Source organism: Felis catus, chromosome A2 (genome assembly GCF_018350175.1).
Source record: "Felis catus isolate Fca126 chromosome A2, F.catus_Fca126_mat1.0, whole genome shotgun sequence".
Classification (NCBI taxonomy): domain Eukaryota; kingdom Metazoa; phylum Chordata; class Mammalia; order Carnivora; family Felidae; genus Felis; species Felis catus.
In genome coordinates this window covers 64,845,860-64,873,760 of record NC_058369.1, presented here as the reverse complement: position 1 = coordinate 64,873,760, position 27,901 = coordinate 64,845,860, and the positions used below count along the sequence as shown (strand labels likewise).

General features: G+C 47.3%; 1 protein-coding gene across 2 annotated transcripts in view; it reads right to left on the bottom strand.

Moving 5' to 3' along the window:
• Nucleotides 1-27,901, bottom strand: part of VWC2 (von Willebrand factor C domain containing 2) — a 125,100-nt gene that overhangs the window by 80,488 nt on the left and 16,711 nt on the right. The window contains exons 2-3 of one of the 2 annotated variants that reach the window (XM_045052109.1): nucleotides 19,710-19,839; nucleotides 6,718-6,834 (exon numbers count right to left, since the gene is read on the bottom strand). In XM_045052109.1, the coding sequence (XP_044908044.1) occupies nucleotides 6,718-6,834; nucleotides 19,710-19,839 (247 nt within the window). The remainder of the gene's footprint in view (nucleotides 1-6,717; nucleotides 6,835-19,709; nucleotides 19,840-27,901) is intronic. The other variant, XM_023250155.2, reaches the window with a different exon arrangement.

Here is a 27,901-nt window from a genome sequence, read left to right as displayed (position 1 = left end):
AAGTAAATGTATATTTCACAAGTGCGCTGTTGACCCAGTTTTGAAGTCACGGCTGAGAACACGCAATCCCCCTTCGAAGGCAGTTGGCTAAGCTCCCATTCCAGCTCCTTCCCTTATCAGGCACTCACACTCTGGAGTTGGAATACGTACATTTCCAGCTGCCAAAGGCCCCAGTAACTCACACCCAGGAATGGCGACTCCTTATTTGGGACCATGGAATTATTCAAAATACCAACCCCCCAGGAAGCCCAGGTAGCTCCACCTAGCTAAGGGCATGCCGCCTGCTGTCCACAAGGCACCTCCTGTGGCTCCAGTTTGCTGTCACCCTGTCCCTGGATGCAGCCTGCTGTGTGGCCCCACCCGGCGGCCTTCCCCTTTGGAGTTTTAAGAGTTCTGCCTTTCAACTATCTAAATTCCTTTGTGTTGTGTGTGACAGAAGTTAAACACTCACTCTTGGCAGTTCTGTTCCTGGGAATCTGAGAGAGGCTTAGACATGAATGTTTATAGCAGCACTATTCACACTAGTAAGAAACTGGAAACATCCATCAAGCAGTCAATGGATAGACTGCAGTATATTTGTAACGGGAGTTCAATAAAATCTGATGTATCCATACAGTGGAATGCAGTAAAATGTGGTATATTCACACAGTGGATGCTACTCAGCAAGAAGAAGGACAGATTTGATGCCTGCAACAACAGTGTGATGAAATCTCAAAAACCCGGCAGGTGAAAGGAACCAGACACTATGACTCATACTCTATGATTCCATTCACATGAAATTCTATAAAAAGCAAGTGAAAGGAGCGCCTGGGTGGCTCAGTCGGTTGAACGTCTGACTTCGGCTCAGGTCATGATCTCGCGGTTTGTGAGTTCGAGCCCCGCGTCGGGTCTGTGCTGACAGCTCGGAGCCTAGAGTCTGCTTGGGATTCTGTGTCTCCCTCTCTCTCTGCCCCTCCCCTGCTCACATGCTGTCTCTCTCTCAAAAATAAATAAAGATTTAAAAAAAATATATTAAAAAAAGAAAACTATTGTGACAGAAACCAGATCAACAGTTGCCTGGGAACGAGGTATATGATGGGGACTGAGAAGTAAACTACTCAGTTAAAAAAAGGGGCTTTTAGTTACATGTAACCTAAAACCACTAAAACAATGTAAACAGTAAAACTGAACTTAAAACACTGTACAATCAATATGATAAAACAAAACTAATTTAACCAGGAAGGAAAATCCATACAAGCCAGTATTTCTAAGCCACCCTTTTCTTCCTAGTACTTTTTTTTTTTTAATCTCTACATCGAACATGGGGCTTGAACTTACAACCCCGAGATCATGCTCTTTCAACTGATCGAGACTGGTAGTACTTCTAGGACTTCTTCAACACTGACTACCCCAAGCCCAAATCCGCTTGTCAATTCTTCACAAATTTATTGTTTCATTTTTTTTTTAACGTTTATTTATTACTGAGAGACAGAGAGAAACCGAGCATGAGTGAGGGAGGGGCACAGAGAGAGGGGGAGACACAGAATCCGAAGCAGGCTCCAGGCTCTGAGCTGTGAGCACAGAGCCTGATGCGGGGCTCGAACTCACAAACTGTGAGATCATGACCTGAGCCATCCAGGAGCCCCTATTGTTTGTTTAAAAGGTCAAAAGCTGCCTGCACTGGTCACGTCCTCAGATCTTCGTTCTCTTGTAAGACTCCCATAAATGTGTACAAATTTAATAAAATTTGTGTGCTTTTCTCTTGTTGATCGATCTCTGTTAGTTTTCATTTCAGACCCAGCCGGGGATCCTAAAAGGGGCAAGGAAAACGGTTTCCTCCCCTACACTAGGAATAATTATTTTTGGTATAGTTCACAAACTTCATTCTGTTAATGATATAATCTCGTTTGTGAGAGAATTTTTTAATAGTCTTACTATTTTAAATGTTTCCATAAAATTACCTGGAATTTTTGTCAAGTTACATTTTATGGCTTATAAATTTGGAATTATTAGCATATTGAATTGGCTCCTCTGAAGCGTATCCTTTTAGTTGAGAAAATTCTCTCCACAGATGCTGAGATACGACACAACAAACCCAGAGAAAATACGTTAAATGGAAAGACATGCTCATTTCTAATCATGGTTTGCATGGGTATGCCAAATATTTTCATAGGTACTATCTTTATAGTAACATAGAGCAACTTTCCTCAATACTTATGTTTTAAGACAAAATTCACCAAATTTTTGTTTCTCTTGATGATTTTTTTGAGTGCTCACTGAATTCAAATGTTAGAAAAATCACAGGGCTTCTTAACTTTGTGTCATTTCTGTACAGGGTATCAAGAGATCCAATTTAGCATATGAGCTCAATCAAAATAGTCTTCCCACACGCTGATATATCCCAACACACAATGATTAAGTCTGAAAATTAAATCAAACACAGTGGCGGCCCCATTGTGCAATTTGCTGTCTCTCCAGAGCCATCTAAGTACCGTCTGGATCACAGGTTTGGTTTTCACAACGGTAACTTTCTAAAGCGCCAAAAGCTAAAGTTTTTTTTTCTAATTTTTGAACACCGTGATTAAAGATTTTGAATGATTCTGAAAGAAATATACAGCCGAAATATAGACAATGCCGTTATTTAAAAAAAAATACGTTGGGGCGCCTGGGTGGTTCAGTCAGTTAAGCGTCCGACTTCCGCTCAGGTCATGATCTCGCGGTTCATGGGTTTGAGCCCCACGTCGGGCTCTGTGCTGACAGCTCAGAGCCCGGAGCCTGCTTCAGATTCTGTGTCTCCCTCTCTCTGCCCCTCCCCTGCTTGTGCTCTGTCTCTGTCTCTCTTTCAAAAATAAATAAACATTTAAAATATACATCAAAAAACACCATTAGGCACTTATGTTGACTCTACAGATCTTCCGAGATTAAACTGTTTCTGAAGAAAATCCAACTGGTGAAAGAGGCACCAACGAATCTGCCAGGTTTTTTTTTTAATTCACAAAATGATGTGCTTAGATTATTTTTAAAATATTGGCAATTACAGCTTCCATATTTATTTCTAGGATATCACAGTTTGCTTGGACGCAATTACAAATATGTGTGCCACAATGAACTTCAAATGCATTTTGACTCCACTGGTTTGTTAAGTTAACAATATTATGTTTTTTTTAATAATGCTCTGCTCTGCCAAGAATGTATTCATAATAGCAAACAATTATTCTACTTCCGACCTTGAACTTTTAAAAATATGTTTAGAACAGAATGAGCAATTGCTTTAGATGTTTTACCTTTGATGGAATTAATTTCCAAAAGTTTTGCTTTGATTCCAGGAACGGAATTTCAAACAAAACAAAATGAAACAAAACACACAAACAAACAAACAAACAAAACCCTCACTTTGTTTTTGTTCTGAATTGATTTTCTATCTGAAGCATAGGAGAAACTGATAGAAAAGGGACATTATTTAATTTTTTTTGGTGTGTTTTCCTTCTGCTATTGGAGACAACACATTGACAGCTGTTGGTTTACCTTTTGTACGACTATAAAAACCCTGCAATGGAAAATGGGTGGTGTTCACCCAGAGTAAGTGAGCTCTCCGTGAGAATTCATGGTTCAGAGATGCACAGGTAAGTACACCTTCTACCATCACACATGTGAAATCACTGTCTTTAGACAGTCTTCTTAAACTTACTACTAACTTCTGAACTGGAAGCGATGGTTTCTTAAGCAGATTTATGTGTCCCAGTTTTTCTGTATCTGTTCAGTGAATTCACTGTGGCCCCATCAGCCAACTAGACAAAGTCTGTGAAAATTACAAGTCCATTATCAATAGTCTCGAGAAACAGAAAGTCAATACTATTTGCTAAATGCTCCCTTTCTTCATAATTTCATTCTTTTCCTTCCTCTCTCTCTCCCTCTCTCTTTTAGCTCATTGCTAATAAAATGATTAGTTGCAAAACAGGAGAGGTCCACGCTCAGCTCCAGGCTCTGGGATGGTTCATTTCTGTGCACATCAAGCACGTTCTCAGGATCTCCTATAGTGCCAGACTTCTACCTGTACTTATGAGACTAGGCTTGTGTTGCTTCTTCGGGGTAGGGTTGTCAATTTTCATCTTTTTGGTAATTTCAAATGATTGATGTCTTCCAGTTGACTTAGAAACCGTAAAGGCACTGTCAGCTTAAGTCATGGAGAAGAGCTAATTCCAATGAGGTGAACTTTACTTGCATCTCAACATATGCATTAAACATACTTACATTCCTTCAGAACACAAAACAAAACCCAACTTCTCATCAGGCTGGTTAGAATTTGTCAACATTTCACCAATAGGTAAAAGACCCCTTTCTAACAAGCACTGGATTTCCTTTTAATTATTATTATTTTTTAAATACATTTACATTCTCTACAAAGTTCTTCTAATGTTAAGACTAGACTGGACAAAAATGGATTTCTTGAAAACAAGTATCTTTTTATTCTCCCCTGCTTATAAAATCTTAATGAATGAGCCCTTCCTTCAGGCTTTTCATTACTCATGGGGCCTGGAGGGAATAACTCAATATCTTCATTATTCTGCGGCTCTTATCTGAGATAATGAACGTCAGGCTGCCTGGGTGATAATCATTTCATGGAGCCTGGGGATTGAAGCTGTTTCATGAGAGATGTTTCTGGCATTCAAGATGGTTCAGAGCCCAGAGAAGACATGGGGTTGAGGGTCAGTAAAGTATTCACAAGAGCTAAAGAGACAAAATTTCCTCCCAGGGTTTCTAGAAGCATGGTATGGTCAGTAATTCTCTCAAAGCAACGATGGGCAGCTGGTCTCCCTCAGTTTACTTTAGTTAGATGGGATCAAGACCTCGGGGATACATAATCAAGAAACGTTATATTTTACATTTTCATCTGCCCAGCCATCCCCACCTGTGGGCACGGCAGGGGACAATGGAGTATGAAATGAGCAAGTTCTGTCCCCTAGCCCTGGGGCTGTCCACTGCCACTTGGGAAAGACCAGGCCAACAAAGGATGGCTCCCCAGGGTGGTGGATGCCGGGGGAGGGGTGCCTGAGAACAGGCCGGTAAGGAGCTTTGGCACTGGTCCTTGAAGACAGACTGGGTTTTGCTTCTCCCAGAAGGGCTGCAAGGCATTTCAGGTGAACTGAGCAACCAGGGAAAAGCAGGGGTAGGAATGTGCCCACAGGTCTGTGTACATTCACCACGGGGAAGGCAGGTAGAGGGAGACGGGGCGGGGGTGCTCTGTGGACAAGCTGGGAAGCTGTGTGGGCACTGAGCCTTTCCTTCCAAGGGGCCACGGAGAGGGCTCCAAAAATCTAACTGCTAGGAGATAAATGAATTTGCGGTTTTCAGGGGGAAACGTGCCACACTTTTTCTAAATACAGTTGACCCTTAAACAACATGGAGGTCATGGGCACGGACAATCCACACAGTCGAAAACCTGAATATAACTTTTGACTTTTCTGAAACTTGACTACAAAGAGCCTACTGTTGACCCAAGGCCTTACCAATGACATGAACAGTTGATGGATGCATATTTTGTATGTTATATGTAGTATATACTGTATTCTTATAATAAAGTAAGCCAGAGAAAAGAAAACGTTTTTCAGAAAATTATAAGGAAGATGGGGCACCTGGGTGGCTGGGTCGGTTGAGCGTCCGATTTCGGCTCAGGTCACTATCTCGCGGTTTTTGTGTTCAAGCTCCATGTTGGGCTCTGTGCTGATAGCTCAGAGCCTGGAACCTGCTTCGGATTCTGTGTCTCCCTCTCTTCCTGCCCTTCCCTTGCTCTCTGTTTCTCTCTCTCTCTCTCTCTCTCTCTCTCTCTCTCTCTCTCTCAAAAATAAATATTAAAAATTAAAAAAAAAAGAAAATTAAAAGGAAGAGAAAAGGCATTAGAGTCCTGTACCATGTTTATTGAAAGAAAATCTCTGAAGTGTGCAGTTCAAACCCATGTTGTTCAAGGGTCAACTGTATCAATCACATTTATTTTATGTGCTAAGGCATTTCCTCTGATTTAAATAATAGAAGTTTTAAAATTTTCTAAAGGTACATGTGTGTGTATACATACCATTTGATCTGTTTCCTTTTTTAAGTTTATTTATTTGGAGAGAGACACAGACAGTGCAAGTGGGAGAGAGAGGGGCAGAGAGAGAATCTCAAGCAGGTTCCGCACTGCCAGCACAGAGCCTGATTCGGGGCTCGAGCCCACGAAGAAGCCGTGAGATCGTGATCTGAGAGGAAACCAAGGGTCGGACGCTTAACCGATTCAGTCACCCAGGCGCCCCTGATCTAGTTCCTTTTAGAGATGAGCAAAGTGAGGCCCAGATGTGTTCGGTAGAACCGTCAGCAGCCGCGGTGGCTGGAACCGAAGCCAACAAGCCTGCCAAGGGCTCCAGGCTGTCTTGGGGATTATCAGATCCCCCTGCCCGGCTTTTATGTGTCTCTCGGTCCGCATGAGTGGGAGGTGACAGGGGGCCTTCTGTCTGTGGATCTGCAAAGAATAACTGCGTACTTTTGTTTTAAGCGATTATCTTGTTAATTTACAAAATGACTTAACGCTAGAAAATGGGAAAGACAAGAGAACCTGTGAACTGACAGAGCAAAGAACACTGTTCTTTCTGTGCACCCAAAACGGACTGCTGAATAATGACCTCGGAGACATTTATGCATTAGTCCCAAAGAATAATCTAATGTTAGCCCTCTAGGGCCCTCTAAGTCACCTGGTCCGGTCCATACCTGAATTCGGCACCACGGACTCTGGACGCTTTTGAGGAACTGTTCCAACAGTCAGAAGCAACTCTGTCAGCCTTTCCGTGGCCACCCACGCACCGTAGCCTTTCTCGCAGAGGTGACCTGCATGCAAACGCACCAGCATTTGGGGGTTCTCGAGGGTGGAATCTAAAATATACCTACCGTGGTCCGCTCCTCACGTGACCACAGAGTTGTTCAAACAATGGCTACATGCCCCCGATGTTCGGAGCATTCGAGTCACAACACAGGTTAAAATACAGACCGTCTCTTCAGGGGCCTACATTTCTTATGATCTATGACATCTGATTGCTTCTCATTAAAGAATTGGTGATATTTTTCTCCCATCTGATAATGCTTCACTCCATGATGGGTGATGTGCTTTTAGTAGACTCTCCACAAATGTGATTAAAGATAAATTCCGTACACAGCTGTCAGGGTTACCAAATTGCAACCCCTCTTAAGTGAAGGCATTTGTTTTGGAAAAGATGAGATACAATTTTCAGAACTGGTGGTTTATGGCTCCCTCCTGGGGTAATGGGCTCTTTTATACCTGAAGTTTATCTTCCTGAAAGACAAATAAAACGTGTGGGTTTTCTGTTAGCGAAAGAGCAGAATGTGTCTACTGATCAACAAAGGGAGTATTTTATATCCCCTCGTGCACCCGCTGGAAGTCCTCGCAGAGAATATTCATTGGCTCATTCTCCTGGAGACGGAGACGGATTAGGGAAGCCATCCACGGGGCTCCTTATCCTCACAATGTCAGCCTATTTCTACCAGAATGCATCCCATGTAAGCGTTCTGGATGCGGTTCAAGCTACCTCTGGTAATGGAGCCATTGATCACGCCATGGATGTGGTGAAGATATCTGCCTGCTTTGGAATGAATGGCTTTATTGTATATTGTGACAATTGATTTCCCTTTTGCTGAGGACACGGGCTGGGAATATTTTAGGCCACCGTATTAATGACCAAGCAGCTTTTAGCAGATGAATAATGGCCAAGGACTATGAATGGATCATCTTCTAGAGGGCAGAGGGCCCTGCATGTGAGGCACCACTGGAAACCTAACCTCTTCTAAGGCCGGGAAACTACCACCGTGCTTGTGGTACAGCTTCCGGGGCTCCGTGCAAAACAACCTGGCGATGGCTTTACTTTTTAGAGTTACAACCGGACGTGGGGCTCTAGGAGGCCGCAAGCAGTCCTGAGCCTTCGCTCCGCGGAACGTGTTGATGTGTTCAACCCTCACACCAACCCTGCAGGGCACCTACGGGTTGTCCCCCCATCTGCAGGGGAAGAAACGGAAGTTGCTAAGAAAATTAAACAAGGGGACAGGGATTCACCTGGGAAGTCACATCTGCTTAGCTCCAAAGCCAGGATTTCCACACTGCGGCTTCAAAACATTTAGTCTCACTTGACCACTTGAAATGCCGAGCAAAGCCTTTGTCTTCCAATGGAGCCTACTACGTCCTTTTCCAAGGGTTCCCAGCCCCACACCCAGAATGAATGCTGCAGTTTAAATATATTTGTGCCAAATAAGTAAATAAATAAATAAATTTGTGCCACTTCCGTCCTAAAGACTCTTCTCGGGCGCCTCACTGCCTTGGGGGACTTAATCTGACCTCGCATGTGGCAGCAAGGTTCTTGGTGAGCTCGTGTGTGCCCCAGCTCTCTCCTACCTCCAAGGCTTGTGGGACTATCCCAGCTCCTAACCGGGTGCCTTGGCTCCTGCCCAGGACCCCAACTTTTGGCTCCTCCTGCTTCTAGAGCCCCCAGAGTGCTCCTCCCTCCTCTCCCATGTGCTTCTCAGCTCAGGAGCGGCAGGGGCGGCAGGGGGGTCCTGATTCCCTCACAGGATCTGTGTTTCCAGAACTCTTCCCTTCTGCCAATGTATCTCCTGTAGCACACAGTGAGGATCAGTCAGTATTATGACCACTTCTAAACCCATCATGTGACGTAACTGTTACAAGATATCCACATATGTAGCCATGTGTCCATTACACAAATACAAAAAGGGTGCAAAGAAATCAAGCTGCTTGATCAAGCTTCTACTCTGGACACCTCACTGGATTACCGGGCAGGGCAAGAACTCCTTCTCACATCGATGACTTTCAGAACCATTTAAATCCTGTTCAAAGCGATCTTGTTAAGAAGGCAGCAAAGCATAACACGTTGCGGAAAAAAATGCCACGAGACATTTCAGGGTTTAGGTGCCCGCTATTAAAAACAATAAGCAACAATTTCTATAAATTAAATTAACAAAAGGTTTAGCAAGGTTATCACAAAACCAGAAGCTTTTGCTCATGTGCACGACCTTCTGTAAAACAACGTGATGATACGCATCACAATCATAAAAATGTTCCAAACCTTTGACCTGATCATCTCACTGCTGGGAATTTATCCAAATGAAATGATTCAAAAACAAATAAGGGCCACGCACACGGTCATGTTTACTGCAGTCTCACTCAGGTTTTCCCCTCTCCCTCGCCGTGGTCATCATAAATCCGAGCAAAGTAGCAGACGCAAGTTATTTACAGGACAACGTCCCCTCTACACTATGAGCTCATTACAGGCAGGCACCATAACTTGCCTCATCTTTGGGTCTGCAGTAAAATAAATAGGAATTGACTCAAGGTTTTATAAAAGCAACACGCGCAGGGGCACACACGCGCACATACACACACACACACACACACACACACACGCTTCTCTCCAATAATCTGAAAGAAGAGCCAATTATTCAACAAAAGAACATATTTAATTATGGTGTCTCCCCAATTCTTACATCAGACTTCAAGGTGATTAGGAGATGTGGCTTTGGAGAAGCAACAGTGAAATTAACTTTCTGTAAGAAGCAGGCCAGAGAGGGGCGCCTGGGGGGCTCAGTCGGTTAAGCATCCAACTTCGGCTCGGGTCATGGTCTCAAGGTTCTTGGTTGGGTTCATGCCCCGCGAAGAGCTCTGTGTGGACAGCTCGGAACCTGGAGCCTGTTTCAGATTCTGTGTCTCCCTCTCTCCATCCCTCCCCTGCTCACACTCTGTCTCTCTCTCAAGAATAAATAAACATTAAAAAAATCAAAACCAAAAATAAAAAAAGCAGGCCAGAGAAGGTTTTCCAGGTGAGGACAGTTGAACACATGTCTGCACCAAGAAGGGATACAAAAAAGGGACACCAGGTCTGGTCCTCAGCAAGATCAAAGGTCCCATGTAAAGGAGAAATGGCCAAACCTGGTGGACACTAGTTTGTGACCCGAGTCCCTGCTTTGTCTGAAATTGATGACCAAATGCAGTTCAGTCCAACTTTAGGAAACATACCAAAAATTAAAAAAAATTTTTTTTTTAAATCTGCTATCACACACTTTCTGTCTGGAAGTTTACAAGTACCGCATACTTAACTCAGAAACACAATTCTTCGTAATAATCAGGTAGCAACCACTGTGGGCCGGTCCGCGTCTGACAGATCAGATTCTGTCCCAATGTTTACAAACCAAAGTGTCCTTTTAAGCTGCTCGCAAATTTACAAAGAAGAGCTGCTAATGCAAAGGTCTCAGGAGGAGTGGAAGCGAAGTAAGCTCCTGGAGTCAAGCACTCACCCCCTCTCCATCCCTCCTCTTTCCCTAACTTGTCAGAAAGGAGAAGACCCAGGAGGGATTGGGGTTTCTCTGATGACCCAGAGAATCTGAGCCTGGAAGGTACAACCTCAAACCCAGAGCGTTAGGTAGGGGAGTGAGGAGAAACGCCAGGGGACGTCCAAAAGCTTCCCTCCAGAATAAATAATTGATGCTCACTGGGCTTTATGAGGATTAATGGCATGCCATCCGACTCGTTATTCCCACAGCACCAGAATGTAGGCAAAACAGAAGGCATGTTGGCACTCTGGTCATTTTGATCTATGCTGGGAAATGCTGACGGAAGTTGAATGAAACTTGGGCATTTGTAAAAAACAAAATTCACTTACGGATCATTCTTTGAATGGAACTTGGACATTTGTAAAAAAAACTCACGGATCATTCTTTGAATGGGACTTGGACATTTGTAAAAAAAAACTCACTTACGGATCATTCTTTGAATGGAACTTGGACATTTGTAAAAAAAATTCACTTACGGATCATTCTTTGAATGGAACTTGGACATTTGTAAAAAAAATTCACTTACGGATCATTCTTTGAATGGAACTTGGACATTTGTAAAAAAAATTCACTTACGGATCATTCTTTGAATGGAACTTGGACATTTGTAAAAAAAAATTCACTTACGGATCATTCTTTGAATGGAACTTGGACATTTGTAAAAAAATTCATTTATGGATCATTCTTTGAATAGAACTTGGACATTTGTAAAAAAAAATTCACTTATGGATCATTCTTTGAATGGAACTTGGACATTTGTAAAAAAAAATTCACTTACGGATCATTCTTTGAATGGAACTTGGACATTTGTAAAAAAATTCATTTATGGATCATTCTTTGAATGGAACTTGGACATTTGTAAAAAAAATTCATTTATAGATCATTCTCCAGCAAATTGTTCACTAGGAAGTCACTTCCTCTGAAAAACAGCATTGTGGCGTATCCCTCTTGGCAGGTCAGATTTATTACCCTTCTCGCTCTTGCTTTGGCTGCTGGGAAGCTCAGAGTTGAACCTGCCGTCCACCTGCAGGGGCACATGTGTCGGCGGGTGGAGACCACAGATTGGGGCAGCCTTTTGACTTGCCATGCGGTCGTTTCTCTCTGCACCGATGTTTCAATGTATAAAATATTCCTACGTGTTATATATTTCCAGAAATTCTAAAATGTCCAGAGAAACACCAAGTGTAAAAGAATGCATCCGGAAATGCATCCAATTCTCCGAATGATCTCATTCATGTCTAAAACCTCACAGGTCCTCTGTGTGCTTCTTTCTCCTTACCCTTGACCAGGAGGACATATCAAAGGAGAGAAAAAACCATTGCGTCTGAAACAGGTGGTTCTCGAAGGGAGGTCCCCACACCGGCAGCAACAGAAACACCCAGGAGCGTGGCAGCTCTTGATCTCTGGGTCGGGAGTTCAAGCCCCAGAATGGGTGCAAAGCTTTAAAAACATGCAAATTCTCACAGCGCCTGGGTGGCTCAGTCGGTTAAGCATCAGACTCTTGATCTCCGCCCAGGTGGTGATGCCACGGTTCGTGAGTTTGAGCCCTGAGTCGGGCTCTGTGCTGACAGTGTAGAGGCTGCTTAGGATTCTCTCTCTCTCTGCCCCTCCCTTGCTCATGCGCTCTCTCTCTCTCTCTCTCTCAAAAATAAATAAAAGTTAAAAAAAATTTAAAAACAAATGCAAATTCTTAGACCCCAGGCCAAACCTTCCGGATCAGGAACTCTGCGGGTGGAGCCCAACTGGTCCATGTTTTAGCAAGTCCTGGAGGCAATTCTGATGCCCACCATGGTTTAGCTGGGTGAAAGGTGCATCCTGGAGCCTGGGATCCCTGCAGAGCACGGTAGGTGCAGGAGACCCGCAGGCACCCAGTGACCTCTGTTCTCACATTCTCCCTGCATTCACAGCCCCAGGTCCCGGGAAGCTGAATCATCAAAAGGAAGAGTCTAGAATGACGAGGAGAAGCAACACTTGAAGGAGGCAGAGAGGTACCTATGGCACAAGCGAGGAAAAATCAAACGGCGGTTGTGTGTGGGGAGCTCGACTACAGACAGGGTAAGTGCATCCGAAGCCACCCGCCAGTTTCCTGGCTTTGTATTCCTCTGTTTCTCCCTGACTGCCTTTTTCACGTTAGATAAATATTTTTAGTGGGCCATGTTGAGTTCCTTTGTTGATTTTAATTAGTGTTCGAAGAATTCAAATACGCACCCGAATTTATCACAGTCTACTGTGGATTCACACTAATTTAATTTCACTAAAACAGATCCAAGTTTTTTCCCCTCTCACGTCTGCTCTAGAAGTAGGCCCTGTCACACAGCTGCAATGTTATGGAAGTAGACGAGGGGGACAGCAGCTCAGTATGCAAGCCTCGGGGACAAGACTTGTCTCTCTAATCAGTGGAAGGAGGAGAAGGACACTGAGGTCCAAAGAGAGTTGCGAATCCCCATCACCTTTTTCCTCTCTTTTTTCTCTCTCCACTTAGTTTCTATGTGTTGGAATTGTTTAGTCATTTATCAGAAAGATATATTCCATTTCCCCCCAAATATATGGGCTGCTTTGCCCTGGCTTAAGAAGTGTTGTTTGATGAACGGCGTTTCTTAATTTTAACAAAGTCCAGTTTACCAGTCCTTTCATCGTGGTGAATATCTTGAGTGTTCTCTAAAGTTAATCTTTCCCTACTCAAAATCATAAAGATGGTCTCCTATGTTTTCCTCTCTAAGAGTATTATTATTTTAACTTTCCTATCTAAATGCTATTTGGAATTTTTTTTTCAACTGTGTGATGCAAAAGGCAAGGTACCCTCCTACCTTCTACCCAATCAACCTAGCACCGTTTGTTGGAACGATTCCCCACAGTACTGCGGTATCAGCATAATCTCATGATCTTTATTTCTGGGTCTTTTCTGATTCTGTCCTGCTCTCATTTGTCAGTCTTTTTATCTTTGGGATGTTCATTACGTTCACAGTGTCCCTGTTCCAGCTTTTGTGGTTCTCCTTCAGTATTTCCCTGGCTACTCTTTAACATTTACGTTCCCGTGTGGATTTGAGAATCGGTTTGGTAATATCCACACACGTGCACAGACACCACTGGGCTTTTTTACCGGAATTGTGCTGAACCAATAGCTAAATTTGAGGCAGGCTGACGTTTTTACATTACTGACTCTTCCAGTTATGAACATGGTACATCCTTCCACTTACTTAGGCCTTTTTTCATTTCTTTCAATAAAGCTTTAAGGTTTTTAACTGTGGCGGGGTGCCTGGGGGGCTCAGTCGTTAAGCGTCTGACTCTTGATTTCAGCTCAGGTCACGGTTTCATGGTTCATGAGATCAAGCCCCATGTCAGACTCTGTGCTGTCAGCACGGAGTCAGCTGGGGATTCTCTCTCTTTGATTCTCTCCACCCCTCCCTTGCTCTCTCTGTCTGTATCTCTCTCAAAATAAATAAAATTTTAAAAAATATTTCAAAAAAAATTTTAACATTTATTTTTGAGAGACCCAGAGAGAGACAGAACACAAGTCTGGGAGGGGGAGAGAGAGAAGGAAACACAGAATCTGAAGCAGGCTCCCAGCTCTGACCTTTCAGCACAGAGCCTGACGCGGGGCTTGAACTCATGAACCGCAGAGCCAAAGTCAGATGCTTAACCAACTGAGCCACCCAGGCGCCCCTAAAAGAATATTTTTAACCATGGCAATCTTGCCAAATTGTGTTAGATTTACTTCTAGGTATTTAATATTCATGATGTTACTTGAAAGACTACCTTCTAATTCATTTCTATTTGCTGCTGGTATATAGAAATACCACTGATTTTTACATATTTATTTTCTACAACAACTCTGTATCAAGTATTAATTCTGATATTTGTAGTTTCCTTTATATTTTTAATGGACAAAATCATTTATCTTTAAATAGTGAAACACTTTAAAAGTATTTCCGTAAGATTGGTGTTATTTTTTTGGTAAAGGTTTTGGAAAGATTCAATGGTGAGGCCAAATGATAGTAGGTTTTTCCTTGTAAGAAGGACCTTGGTATGAGTATCTCTCTCTCTCTCTCTCTCTCTCTCTCTCTCTCTCTCTCACACACACACACACACACACACACACACACACCATTCAGTTCTGTCCAACTCACTACATGTGGTTTAATCAAGATCTTTTCCTACTCTCTGAAATACACGGGAGAAAAAAAAAACAAATTTTAGTGCTTCTCACAACATTTTCACAAAAGTGCCTCCAATCATTTAAAGTCTCAGTATTTTTCTTAAAAATTTTATAAAAGTTTTCATTTCCTTCCCCCCCAAAAGCCATATTTATTTTCTCGTGGAAATACAGTTGCAAAAAGCTAGTCGACCCTGGAACAGTGCAGGGGTTTAGGGCACTGACCCCTGTGCAGTCACAAATCTCTGTATGACTTTTGACTCCCCCCCCAAAACTTCACCACTCACAGCCTATGGGTTGACCAAAAGTCTTACTGATAGATCACACAAGGAGTTGATTAACACATATTTTGTATGCTGTATGTATTAAATGTCATACTCCTGAAGTTAGCTGGAGAAGAGAAAATGTTAAGAAAATCACGAGGAAGCAAAAACACATTTATAGAACTGTCCTATGTTTACTGGGAAAACATCTGTATGGAAGTGGACCCACAGTGTAAACCTGTGTCAGTCAAGGGTCAACTGTATTGTCAGAAGCACGGATACTCCAGCGAGATACACCACCTTTGTACTCAGGGCCTTATGCTCTTGGAAGTGCGTTGTACTACCTCGGATATGTCCTTCCCCTTCAGACAATCAGAGCTGATCCTAACAAGGCCCAGAGTCAAGGTCACGCCCCACTTGCATGCCTGTAAGGGAGCACACAGGTGCAGAACAGAGTCTCCCGATCTCCAATGTGGCAAGTGTCTGAGACAAAGGGGCTTTACTGGAACGAGTGCTGTGAACCTCATCTGTGAAGTGCGCCTGTTACCAGAGCACGCCTGACATCTTGAAAGTCCGTATAAATAATATTCACTGTTTGTATCACTGCGAAAAGGGGGGAGAAAAAAACGCAGTGCCACCCAAACCATTTTATCAAAAGAAAATCCTTGGGAGACTGGTCTACACAAGTCACCAAAGTGAATATATTAAGTGCACTTGATTTGTGATCATTTATTTATACCCCATGCATTCCAGGTTTCAAACTTTTGCTCCCTTGACGCAAGTGACTTTGACAGCTTGCAACTCAACTGTAATTTTCCTTCTGTCGGGAGAAGGAGGAATTTAAGGCGATAGGTCAAAACATTAGAGTATGCAGAGTAAAGGCCTGTTTACTGAGATCAAGACTTAAAACCTTCCTTATTCCATCCAAGCTATGTCTATCCAAGCATTGAATTTTGTATAAGGCGCTGGTTTTTTAATATATTTTTTAATGTTTATTTTTGCGGGGGAGGGGCAAGCGGGGGAGGGGCAGAAAAGGAAGGGAAGAGAGGATCCTAAGTAGGCTCTGAGCTGTCAACGCAGAGCCTGATGCGGGGCTCGTACTCACAAACCATCAGATCACGACCTGAGTCGAAGTCAGATGCTCAACTGACTGAGCCACCTGGGAGCCCCACGCATTGTTTTTGATGTCCTAGAATCTGGGATTCCACGTGTAATTTTTTCTTACAAAAACATTGTTTTATGTGTGTGCGTGGCAGGGATGAACTCTAAATTATTCACTAATCTCGGTCAATGATTACAGAGAATTCATGCTCACTAGAAACTCTTCATTTCTCAAGTCAATTTTTTGCTAGGAATGTCAAACGCCATTTCATCTGTGAAGGTCAGAATACCCTATGGCCATTGGCGGCTGAAAAACCACATTCTATCTGGAGAATATGGTGTAGCAAAATTTACTAGCATTTATACGATCAGGCACATTTAAATTTCTTCCTACTTGTACGCCTGAAAATAAAAAAAGTTGTTGATGTTCTGACATAATTGGATCAAAACCTTTTAATACAAATCCTTCTAGAATCTGTAATCCTTCTTGAATCTGGTTTTAAAAAGCATATTTCTGCTCCTTCTAAGACTCTCGAATACACCATCCCCAAATCCTGCTTTATTCCATTCCATGCTGTCTCTCAAAGTAAGAATCCTTCAAATTTTAACATACGCACACCAATAAGGAATTGGTTCAAGAACACACTGTGACTGCCACAGGGGCGGGGTGGGGAGTTGGGAGGGATAGGTGAAGGGGTTTCAAGAGGTACAAACTTTCAGTTATAAAATCCATGTCAAAGGGGCGCCTGGGGGGCTCAGTCGGTTAAGCATCCGACTTTGGCTCAGGTCATGATCTCACGGTTTGTGGGTTCGAGCCCCGCGTCGGGGTCTGTGCTGACAGCTGGGAGACTGGAGCCTGCTTCAGATTCTGGGTCTCCCTCTCTCTCTCTGCCCCCTCCCCTGCTCATGCTCTGTCTCTCTCAGTCTCAAAAACAAAACAAACATTAAAAAAAATTAAAATCCATGTCATGGAGATGAAAAAAAAGATAATTTCTTTTGTTTAATGTGTATTTATTATTTTGAGAGAGAGAGAGAGAGAGAGAGAGAGATGCAAGCAGGGGAAGAGCAGAGAGAGAGGGACACACAGAATCCAAAACAGGCTCCAGGCTCTGAGCTGTCAGCACAGAGCCCAAGGCTGGGGCTTGAACCCACGGACTGCAAGATCACGACCTGAGGTGAAGTTGGACGCTTAACCGACTGAGCCCCCCAGGCGCCCCCTGAAAAAAGATAATTTCTAAAGATAGTTCTCTGACTCTATACCTAACCGGGATAAATCCTAAGAGTAAAAAGAACTGCAAAGAAAGATCTTGAACTTTACTCAGTAGGCTTCATGCTGGTGATGGTATAAATAGAAGGTCTCCAGTGTACATTATGGGAAAGAACAAAGTAGGAGATGTATGGATGGCACGGGGTTACAGACAGACATGGGGGAAAGCAGGGATAAAGACAGAGGTCAAAAGAGATACAGCAAAATGGCAAAACGTTAGCCATAGGTAAATATCGTGAAAGGTATACACCTGTTCGTTGTGCCATTATAAATGGTTTTAAACCTTTATACAGTTTCATGGATTGGATGGAGTGTCTGGGTGGCTCAGTCGGTGAATTCAGCATCCGACTCTTGATTTCAGCTCAGGTCATGATCTCACAGTTCGTGGGATCAAGCCCCAAGTCGGGCTCTGTGCTGACAGCGCGGAGCCTGCTTGGGATTCTCTCTCTCTCTCTGTCTCTCTCTCTCTCTGCCCCTTACTCGCTCATGTGCCCATGTGTACTCTCTTTCCCTGTCAAAATAAACATTTTTTAATGTGTTTATTTTCGAGAGACAGAGAGCGAGAGAGAGCACGTGAGCAGGGGAGGAGTGAAGAGAGAGGGAGACAGAGGATCCAAAGCAGGCTCTGTGCTGATGGCAGTGAGCCCGACACAGGGCTCAAATTCATGAACTGAGAGATCATGACCTGAGCTGAAGTCGGATGCCTAACTGACTGACCCACCCAGGCGCCTTTAAATAAACTTTTTTTTTTTTAAAGTTTCAGGGATTGAAAATTCCTCAGAGGTTGAAATCCCATCTTCTCATCTTTCAGAAACATCCAAAGATTCCCTATCAAACTCCAAAACTTTGTTTCTGATCATGCGTGGCAAGAGAAATAACAGTATCTTAGATACTTAAGAGACCAGATCTGTGGGCAACCCATATTTAAATCAATCACTAAACAGCACTGACTCAACAAGAGGTTACTTGTGCAGTACACAGCCCTGCACTCAGCCCCTGAGCTGGTGCTGCAGCCTAGAGATGAGCCGCCCACATCTCCGACGGACCCCAGGTACCGACCCACGCCTCTGCAGGTTTCCTTCACTCCACACCCCAGCGAGGGCCGCCAGCCTCTCTAGCAGCCTCTCCTTCCCCACCCCGACTCCATTCCTGCGGGTTCTAACAGACCCTAGCAGAGAAAGCCACACTGATGCCCTTCCCACCCCGCAGCTGTCCGTGTGACCTGATTTTGCAAAGAGCTTAGTCTGTGCTCAAACGCCCCCCCCTCCCGCTCGATCGCATGGAATCTCGTGGCATCATGCCCCGTGGTTTTCGTTCTTCACGATTAACACACGCAGAACCGCGACCCCACGGAAAGCGCGCTCTACAAGAGCTCTAACGCTGTCCGCTTACGTTCAAAAGGCCATGCAAACCACGCCTCCACAGGGTGACCCTTTCCACCCCAAACGCAGCGAGCTTGGTCTTCCTGGACTATCCTTCTTCCCCAGAAACTCGACTCCCCCTCCTGCACGTGTATCATGGTGGTGAAGTCCGGTACCTGCGTCTACCTCGCGAAGGGCATCGCGGCGCCCCACCACCCACGCGGTTTTGACTGGCACGACTGCAGAACCTGAGCATCGTCTCAAACACCGGCAACAGCCCCGTGTTAACCACCGGCCACCTGCAAAGCCCGCATCGCACAGCTTCCAGCTCGGGCCTACAACCCCAGAGCGACGCCCCTCCCCTGAAACGCTCAGGCCTGGGAACTGCTTTCGCCTCTCTGAGCCAATCTGCGCCTGTGGCCTGGAGCCCTCAGGCCACGCCCTGGGGCCCTGCAGACATCAACGGAGCCCTCTCGCAGGGGCGGGACTCGAACTCCCGAAGATGTGGTCGTGAAGCCAGAGTCCGCTCGCTTCCAGCTCAACGGCTTTACCACGCTGTCCTCTTGAGCCATCTCTCTTCGGCCCACTCCCCCTGGGAACACCCTCCTGTCACATCCCCTCTTCCAGTGCGGCACCCAGAAAGGCGCTCAGTACTTCGGGTACAAAGTACTTCTCGTTATTCAGGATGAGGAAACGCTGTCCCTTCATAAATTATGATCAAGGACATCCTGCCGTTTCTTCTCCGTAAACCAGATGAGGCTTTTGATCTACCACGGGCTCTCACCGGAGAGGGGGTTTCTCTTCCTGCCTGATTTACTTATGAAAAATATTCAATTATGCTCCCGGTTTAATTCACTTAGTAATGAAAAGCAAATGAGCCCGGCCGGCCTGTTTGATTTGTCTTGGAAGGAGAGAAACTGCTTTGCAAGAACAAACAAAGTTAAATTAAAATGAACGACTCTCCTCACTCTGGGAATCGAAATTCTCCACAAAGCACTTCTCGATGCCCTAGAACACGGGGCCGAGCCCAACTAGAGACAGCACGCCTCCTGACTGTCCCCTGGGGCCAGCGGTCACGTGCTGGGCCCGCGAGGGTGCGTGGACACACATCCCAACTCACTCATGCACGCGGCTTTGTGTTTCACGGACCACGAAGCAGGCGGTAAACACGTGCAGGACGCGGCCCCGTCGAGGGGCGTCTCGCTTACCATTTTTGCAGATGGGGCAGCACTGGTCAGGCTCGTACACGGGGTCCACACACTCCGTCTGTGGACACGCGGACACTGTGCACAGCACCTCTCCGTTGGCTTCGCAGCGGCACCGCTCACACGGAGACACCTGGAACACAAGCCCACGGTCGGGTCAGACCTCCTGTCCTCCTTACCATACAGACTCGTGTCTTCCTTCCCCCCAGACTTCCTTGGAAGACCCCCCACCCCACCATGGTTTAAGAATGTAAAAAATTATCCAGAGGCGCCTACGAGACTCAGTCGGTTAAGCGTCCGACTCTTGGTTTCGGCTCAGGTCGGGATCTCGAGGTTGGTGAGTTCAAGCCCCGAGCTGGGCTCTGCGATGACAGTGTGGAGCCTGCTTGGGATTCTCTCTCCCTCCCTCTCTCTCTCTCTTTGTTGCTGGCTCTCTGCTCCACTCCCACTTGGATGCTTTGTCTCTCTCAAAACAAATAATTTTTTTTTTTAAGTTAAAAAAAGAAGTATGCAGCCCAGTGGTTTGCAAAGTGGGAACAAAACCAGAGTGCCAGAGCAGAGACCGGTTCCTTCAGGGGCACCTGGCCTGTCCCTCTCAACCCTGTGTGGAGAGGCCGTGACTTAGTGACCCACACCTTGTGCCTTTTCACCAGCTTTCTTCTGAAGACAGGTCTTTCTTTCCACATTGAATGGACGATTCACCTTATCGAATTCTTGCCTCATCGTCATGCAAGTGAGCCGCGGTCCCCCACCCCTGCCACGTGCCACCCGGCTAGCCTGGGACACTCCCATGTTTGCACAGAGTAGACAGGAAGGGGAAGGGGCAAGAAGAGGAGGGACCTGGCCCGGCCCGGAGCTGTGTGGATATGACCTCACTTAACCCCCACGGCAGCACTAGGTGCCCGCTCCTGCACCACGGCCCTGAGTGCTGATCAGGAGGCTGAGGCTCAGGTGACAGGCAGTTGGCCAAGGACGGACCTTGTGTGAGAGTCCAGGTGGTCCCCCCTCCCTTCCCCTGCCCCGGGGCTCTCCATCCATCACCCAGGGCAGCTGCGGCCCTCTCTGTGCTGGGCTGGCGCTTGCCTCGCTGTACTTGTGGCCACTGGCCCAAATTCCTCCTTCTGGATCATTCCAATCAAGCACAATAGCATTCCTGGAAAGGCTGAACACCCCCAGCTCCCCATCCCGCCATAGCCACAGCCCACACCGTGATGGATTTTTTTCTTGGAAATCCCCGACACGGGGATCCGTCACCTGGGTTGACCCAGGACAAAGCAGAAACAGCAGATGCAGACTCAGCAATGGAATGCAGAAGCAGACGCGATGTGGAAACGTGCCTTAAAGGATCGTGGAGCAGGAAGGTGACACATGGAGCGTCCCGGGGCGGGGGGCCCAGGTGACCGACCGTGCTGCACCCACCACCCAGCCAGCGCACGTGACGTGGACAATGCCAACGACGCTCACGGATGTGCCTCTGTCTATCCAATGCCAGAAATAAAAGCTCAAATCTCCACCCAATGGCCTGGTTGGTGCACAAAGCAAACACTCAGTTCGTATTTAAGGTTTTTTTTAATGTTTATTTATCTATTTAAAGAAAGCACAAGCGTGCATGAACGGGGGCAGGGCAGGGAGAGAGGGAGAGAGAGAGGATCCCAAGCAGGCTCTGTGCTGTCAGGCACAGCCCGACGCAGGGCTCGATCTCATGAACTGTGAGGTCATGACCTGAGCCAAAGTCAAGAGTAGGACGCTCAACTGACTGAGCCACCCAGGTGCCCCTGTATTTCCATTTAAAGGCTTTTCTCATGCACTAGACAGACCACAGCCAGCCTGGCTGGAAGTCACGGAACATCTGTGTGAGCAGGAGTGTGAGTATGCGTATGTGTGTGTGTGAGTGTATGAGTGAGTGTGGGTGTGGGTATGTGTGTATGTGTGTGAGTGTATGAGTGTGTGTATGAGTGAGTATGTGTGTACGAGTGAGTGTGCGGGTGTGGAGGTGTGTGTGAGTGTATGAGTGAGTGTGGGTGTATGGGCGTGAGTGTGTGTGTATACAAGTGAGTGTGGGGGTGGGAGTGGGTGAGAGTGTGTGTATGTATGAGTGTATGAGTGTGTGTACGAGTGAGTGTGTGTATATGAGTGAGTGTGTACGAGTAAGTGTGTGTGTGTACAAGTGTGTGTATGAGTGTGGGGTGTGTGGAGGTGTGTGTGAGTGTATGAGTGAGTGTGGGTGTAAGAGTGCGTGTGTATATGAGTGAGTGAGTGTGGGGGTGGGTGAGAGTGTATGAGTATGTGTGAATGTATGAGTGTGTGTATGAGTGAGTGTGTGTGTACGAGTGAATGTGGGGTGTGTGCGTACGAGTGTGTGTGTACGAGTGAGTATGTATGTGGGGTGTGTGTGTGTACGAGTGTGTGTGTGTGCGAGTGTGTGGGGGGTGTGCATGGGTATGTGTGTGTATGAGTGAGTGTGTGTACAAGTGAGTGTATGTGGGGTGCGTGTGTATGAATGAGTGTGTGTGTGTACAAGTGTGTGTGTACGAGTGTGGGGTGTGTGTGTGTATGAGTGAGTGGGGATGGGTGTAAGTGAGAATGTGTGTATGTATGAATGAGTGTGTGTATGAGTGAGTGTACAAGTGAGTGTGTATGTGGGGTGTGTGTGTACAAGTGTGTATGTGGAGGTGTGTGTACGAGTGAGTGTGTGTGTTTATGAGTGTGTGTGTATGAGTGAGTGTCGGGGGTGTGGAGGTGTGTGTGAGTGTGGGTGTGTGAGAGTGTGTGTGTATATGAGTGAGTGAGTGTGGGGGTGGGTGAGAGTGTGTATGAGTGTGTGTACGAATGAGTGTGTGTGCACGAGTGCGTGTGGGGTGTATGTGTGTACAAGTGAGTGTGTGGGGGATGAAACCTCAGAGCCGCCAGGACACAATCTGACCTGGGCTGCACGACAGCCCTGGAAGCCACAACCAGTCTGGCAACAACATAAGGGCACGTTTTCCAGGAGGCTGTTGGCACCACAAGGCCCTCTTGTACGAGGACGGACTTTGCTCTTTGCTACGGCTGCTGTCCTCGTGACTTTCTGTCTCCCACTAATTCCCCTTTCAGCCGGTAGCATCCTCCCATCAAGGGTAGATTTACTCAGCCAGCGGGATGAAAGAAGGGTCTGGCGTTTTAAAAGCAGAGACCTTGAGTTGCAAGAGACAGGTCACGGTTCATCGCGTGTGGGAGCCGTCAGCGGGAGGGCTGGGACGAAAGCCATAAGAAAGCAAACAGGGTGGAGTAGACAGTGGGGAGCCAGGCTCACTGCCCCCAGAAGCGGCCAGGACGGTCCCATCTTAAGGGCAGGATAGTCCGAGAGGAACAAGAGGGTCAGGAATCACGGGAGCCTGTCCTCAAGAGACGGGCCCGACCTGGGCCCCACGGCCACCCAGGCTGCGCTGCGGGGATGGCAGGACACAGCCCATTTGGTTCGGGAATTTGAAAGAAGGGGAGATCAAGCCTCCCGTCTGTCCCCAAGGAGAGCTCTGTGAAAGACCACCGAGGTGCAAATGAGGGTCACAGAGGCTGCAGGACCAGAGCCGGCCTTTCCGCACAAGGGAGCACACCCCAGGCGAGGCAGGTCTGGAAGTGAAGTATTTCTTCCTGCTCCTCGTTCCACAACCTCACCGGGTCCCCAGTGTCCCCACGCCTGAGCCCATGGTCGCCCACAGCCTGGGCTGCTACTTTCCTTTTGATTGATTGACTGATTGACTGATTGATTTTTAAGTGTATTTATTTATTGTGAGAGAGAGAGAAAGCACGAGCAGGGGGAGGGGTGGAGACAGAGGGAGAGAGAGAGAGAATCCCAAGCAGGCTCTGCATGGTCAGCACAGAGCGCACAGAGCCCAACTCGGGGCTCGACTCACGAACCGTGAGATCATGACCTGAGCTGAAGTCAGACCCCCAACCGACTGAGCCCCCCAGGCGCCCGACTGCAACTTTATCAAAAATTTAACTGTGAGTTTTGCTATCACAGAATACTTAGAAATCCTGGCTCGACTCCTGGGAGATTCGCTCGTGTCTCAAACATATGAGTTGAGGCTCAGAGGCAGGATCACCGGAAGCAGTGGGTCACACTCAGGCCTCACCTCCTACACTGCTTGCCCTTCCCAAGCCCCAGGCCGAGGTTTGCACAGGGGGCACAACCCCCCCGAGCCCCACACAGAGCCAGGCTGGCCAGAGCAGATGGCCAAGCCCCACCGGTGCCCCCAGGGGACCCTGTGTCCACTGCTGTCCCACCTGGGCCAAGAGCCCCCACACGCCTTTTGAGTCAGAACTCCCCATCTGACCCCAGTCCCTGGGACCCTGCCCGGGACTGGGGTCACCTCACAGAACTCTCCGGCGTCCCACAGATGTCCTGCTGGGCCCCTCCACCCTTCTCTGGGTGTGTGGCCCTGATCACTGATGCTCAGACTTCACGGCACTGACGGCCCGGCCCGCCTCGACCCTGCACACTGACGTACTGACAGCTCCCAGGCCTCAACCGACCGAGTCTGTTGCTTTGCATGTCGATGCCTCACTAGCACAGTCCTGCCACCCAAGAAAGGCTCCCCGTTGTACGAACTCCACCTGTTCTAGCCCCAGCTCGCACGTCCTCCTCTAGGAAGGACAGCACAGGAGGACCAGGCCTCTCCTCTCATTACACCTGTCAGAGCGCTCAGGTGGCCCAGGAAAGGTTGCTAAGTTGCAAACCACAAAAACCCACCTGCCCACGTGAACTCAGCAGCCAGGAGCGGAAGATGCAGCCACACAAGTTCAGGGTCACCAGGTCATGGAGGAAGGGTGTGACGGGACCCAGCTGGACTCAGACCAGCTGTTCTCCCTGCTGCCAGTCCCACCAGCACCCCCCACCCACACAAAGACACGGCCCCGCCTCTGCACCCCCCCAAATGCAGGCACCGCCCTGCCTCTGCACCCCCCCACCCACACACGGGCACCACCCCACCTCTGCACCCCCCCCAACCCAAACCAGGCACCGCCCCGCCTCTGCAGCCCCCACCCACATGCAGACACCACCGGGGGGTCCGTCGTATCCTAATGAGAGCACCTCTGCTCAGGATCCTTTGTGCTGGAAACACGGGACCCTCCACCGACAGAGAAGGGGACAGGCCGCCAAGAAGACCGGAAGCTACAGCCCATGATCCCAAGGACCTCAACACTGGGCTTGGCTCAGCAGTCATCGGGGCCCATCGGGCATTCTGGGTGACAGTGACCCTCTTTCTGGCTCATCTCACCGTGCCACATGCACGGTTGGCCCCTCCCCCACCTCGCCACTAGCAGGCGCGGGTGGCTGATCCCACCACCTGGAGGAGGTTCACCTGCCCCGTGATGCCCCTACATTCCAAGCAGCCGTTCTGACTCTAGCCGCCAGGTCTGAGCACCCCCAAAGCTGCAGTGTCCCCACCTGCCATCCCCTGTTCTCTGTCCCACTGCAGAAACCATAAGTCAGCCCACCCAGTGCATGACTGCATCTGCGACCCGCAACACAGACTGCCAAGGCACGCTTAGGAGTCAAAGGTGGCAACCCTTTCTCCCCTTCCAAAGTTGTCCTTGCCCCGAAAGACAATTCGCCAGGCCCAACCTAACTTTAAAACAACAGTACCTCTACTTAGCAAATCACAACCTACATACGGTATCACATGCCTTGTGACAGAAATACCCTTCTTTGCAACATAACGGTTACAAATCCGAGAGAATCCCAAGCAGGCTCCATGTTCGGCTCAGAGCCTGATGCAGGGCTCCATCCCATAACCCTGTGATCATGACCTGAGCTGAAATCAAGAGCTGGATGCTTAAACGACTGAGCCACCCAGGAGCCCCATGAACACATGCAATTTAGACGCATCGCCTATAAGAACATGTGGGCGTTTGAGGAAAAGTCTCCATCCTCAAGGCAGCCGCTATGTGCCAGGAGTGGACAGAACATGGGTTGGATAAGGACAACAGGAACTGGGCTTGAGACTAAAGATAAGCTCTGTGGCATTCCTTCATTTGTCTGAGCCCTGAACCCAGATGGACCAATACCATTTCCACCATTTTCCTGCAAGGTAAGAGCACACGTGAGAGCTGGGAGTAGTTTAGAAGACTGTTAGCCGGCTATGCACCCTGGGGCCGGCCTCAGATCCAGGTTCTCCAGTCTGGGAATGCCGTCCTGGCTTCCTCGGCCAACACTGCTCACGCAAATGACACGTCTCAAAGTGGATCTAAGAAACTCACCCTGACACCTGAAGCAGAGCAAGGAGGGACGGACCTGCCTGAGCACGTTCTCAACAAAGCGACCATAAATACAACGTGCACAGCAGAGGCTCCAGAGACAGATTAACTTGAGACTAACTGATAATTAGTTAGACCCTCGTAATGCTCAGTAATGACACACGGGTCTGCGTCACACGTACACGGGCACGAAGGACGGTGAACTAAAGACTGAACCTATTTCTATACAAGCAAGTAGGAACAGGAACCATGATTTATAGGTGGGACAATTCTTTTTTTTTTTTTTTAATTTTTTTTTCAACGTTTATTTATTTTTTTTGGGACAGAGAGAGACAGAGCATGAACGGGGGAGGGGCAGAGAGAGAGGAAGACACAGAATCGGAAACAGGCTCCAGGCTCTGAGCTGTCAGCCCAGAGCCCGACGTGGGGCTCGAACTCACGGACCGCGAGATCGTGACCTGGCTGAAGTCGGACGCTTAACCGACTGCGCCACCCAGGCGCCCCTATAGGTGGGACAATTCTTACAGGCGAAATGATGCCGACACAAGTGGACAGTGCTTCAATCAAGTGCCCTGTACATAAAGATCTAGACCAGACGGGTACAGAGGTGGAGTGGAGAACTTCTGTACGAGTTGTGCATGAGCAGCCGTGTATTTTAGCGCATGTATCTTACGTTAATGAACTCGGTGCCAATTAGGCGCTGATCTGTACAAAGCGCTGCCTTGTGTGATCTGTAACTGCGATTATAACCACTGTAACCACGAGCAGGACCAGGATCCGAAATATTGCAGAAAGCACATTGATTATGAATCTTGGTCCTGCCCGTGTCCCAAATCGCTTCCCACTCTGGGAGGCAGAAACTCACTTCAGGCCCCTCCTCCTACTCCTGCCCGCACGGCAGATTCGTTCACCATTCACTGGCAGGCACCTGTTTTCCTCAAATCTGGCCTAAACGCATCCTCCTGTTCCGTGCTGCCAAAGAGAGCCACTGGCCGGGTGAGAGGCAGACAGTGCTGTGTGTCACCTGAATCCCGTTGCCTGGATGGCGACCACCGCTATATTCCAATCTGGAACTTTCTACCGCGACTGCTAGAGAAGGTGCCATGAAACCCCACTGCCACCAAATAAATGCACTGGCTCCTGGTGGTCAGGGAGCAACTCTGGGCTAAACGCAGATGCTTCCTTAGGAGCAGACAAATGGGAGGCAGCAGCCCCCCTGAACGATTTCCCATGTTTTCCTACATGGAATTAATTTCAACACAGAGAAGACAGAGAAGCTGAGCTGAGTATAGATCTTTCTCATTGAAAGCCATTCAACATCAAATAACCTCTTCTCCCCACTTCTTTGTTTCCTCGTCAGCAGAGGTCCTCCAGTAATAACCCCCAAACTTCTGGGTTCTGCAATGACGCAAAGTGAGATTAACATGAAAATAAAGAGGGACGCTGAAATCTGGATTTCCCTCTACTTTCCTCTCTCCCGGTCCTTCCCGTCCTTCAACACCCCTTGAATTCTTCCAAGAGCACTGGCTTGGAGCAGAGTCTCTGGTACCAAGAACCCCAATCCCAGGCTGCTGGCGAGTAATCAACTCATCCCAGGGTGACTCAAGAGCAGGGCAGTGTCCCCATTACATCTGGGATTGTAACGGAGCCGGTGCAAATATCCAGGCTCACTAGATACTGACTGAGTCAAGAAAGTGACGGTTAGGGGTGCCTGAGTGGCTCAGTCAGTTAAGCGTCCGACTCTTGATTTCAACTCCGGTCATGATCTCACAGATCATGAGTTCGAGCCCTAGGTCAGGCTCTGTGCTCAAGTACCAGGGATTCTCTCTCTCCCTCTCTCTGCCCCTCCTCTGCTTGCTCTCTCTTTCTCAAAAAAAATAAATAAACTTTAAAAATTTCAAGAAAGAGCTGAAATGAACTTGGACAGCACATTATGAAAAACATAAAAAAAAAAT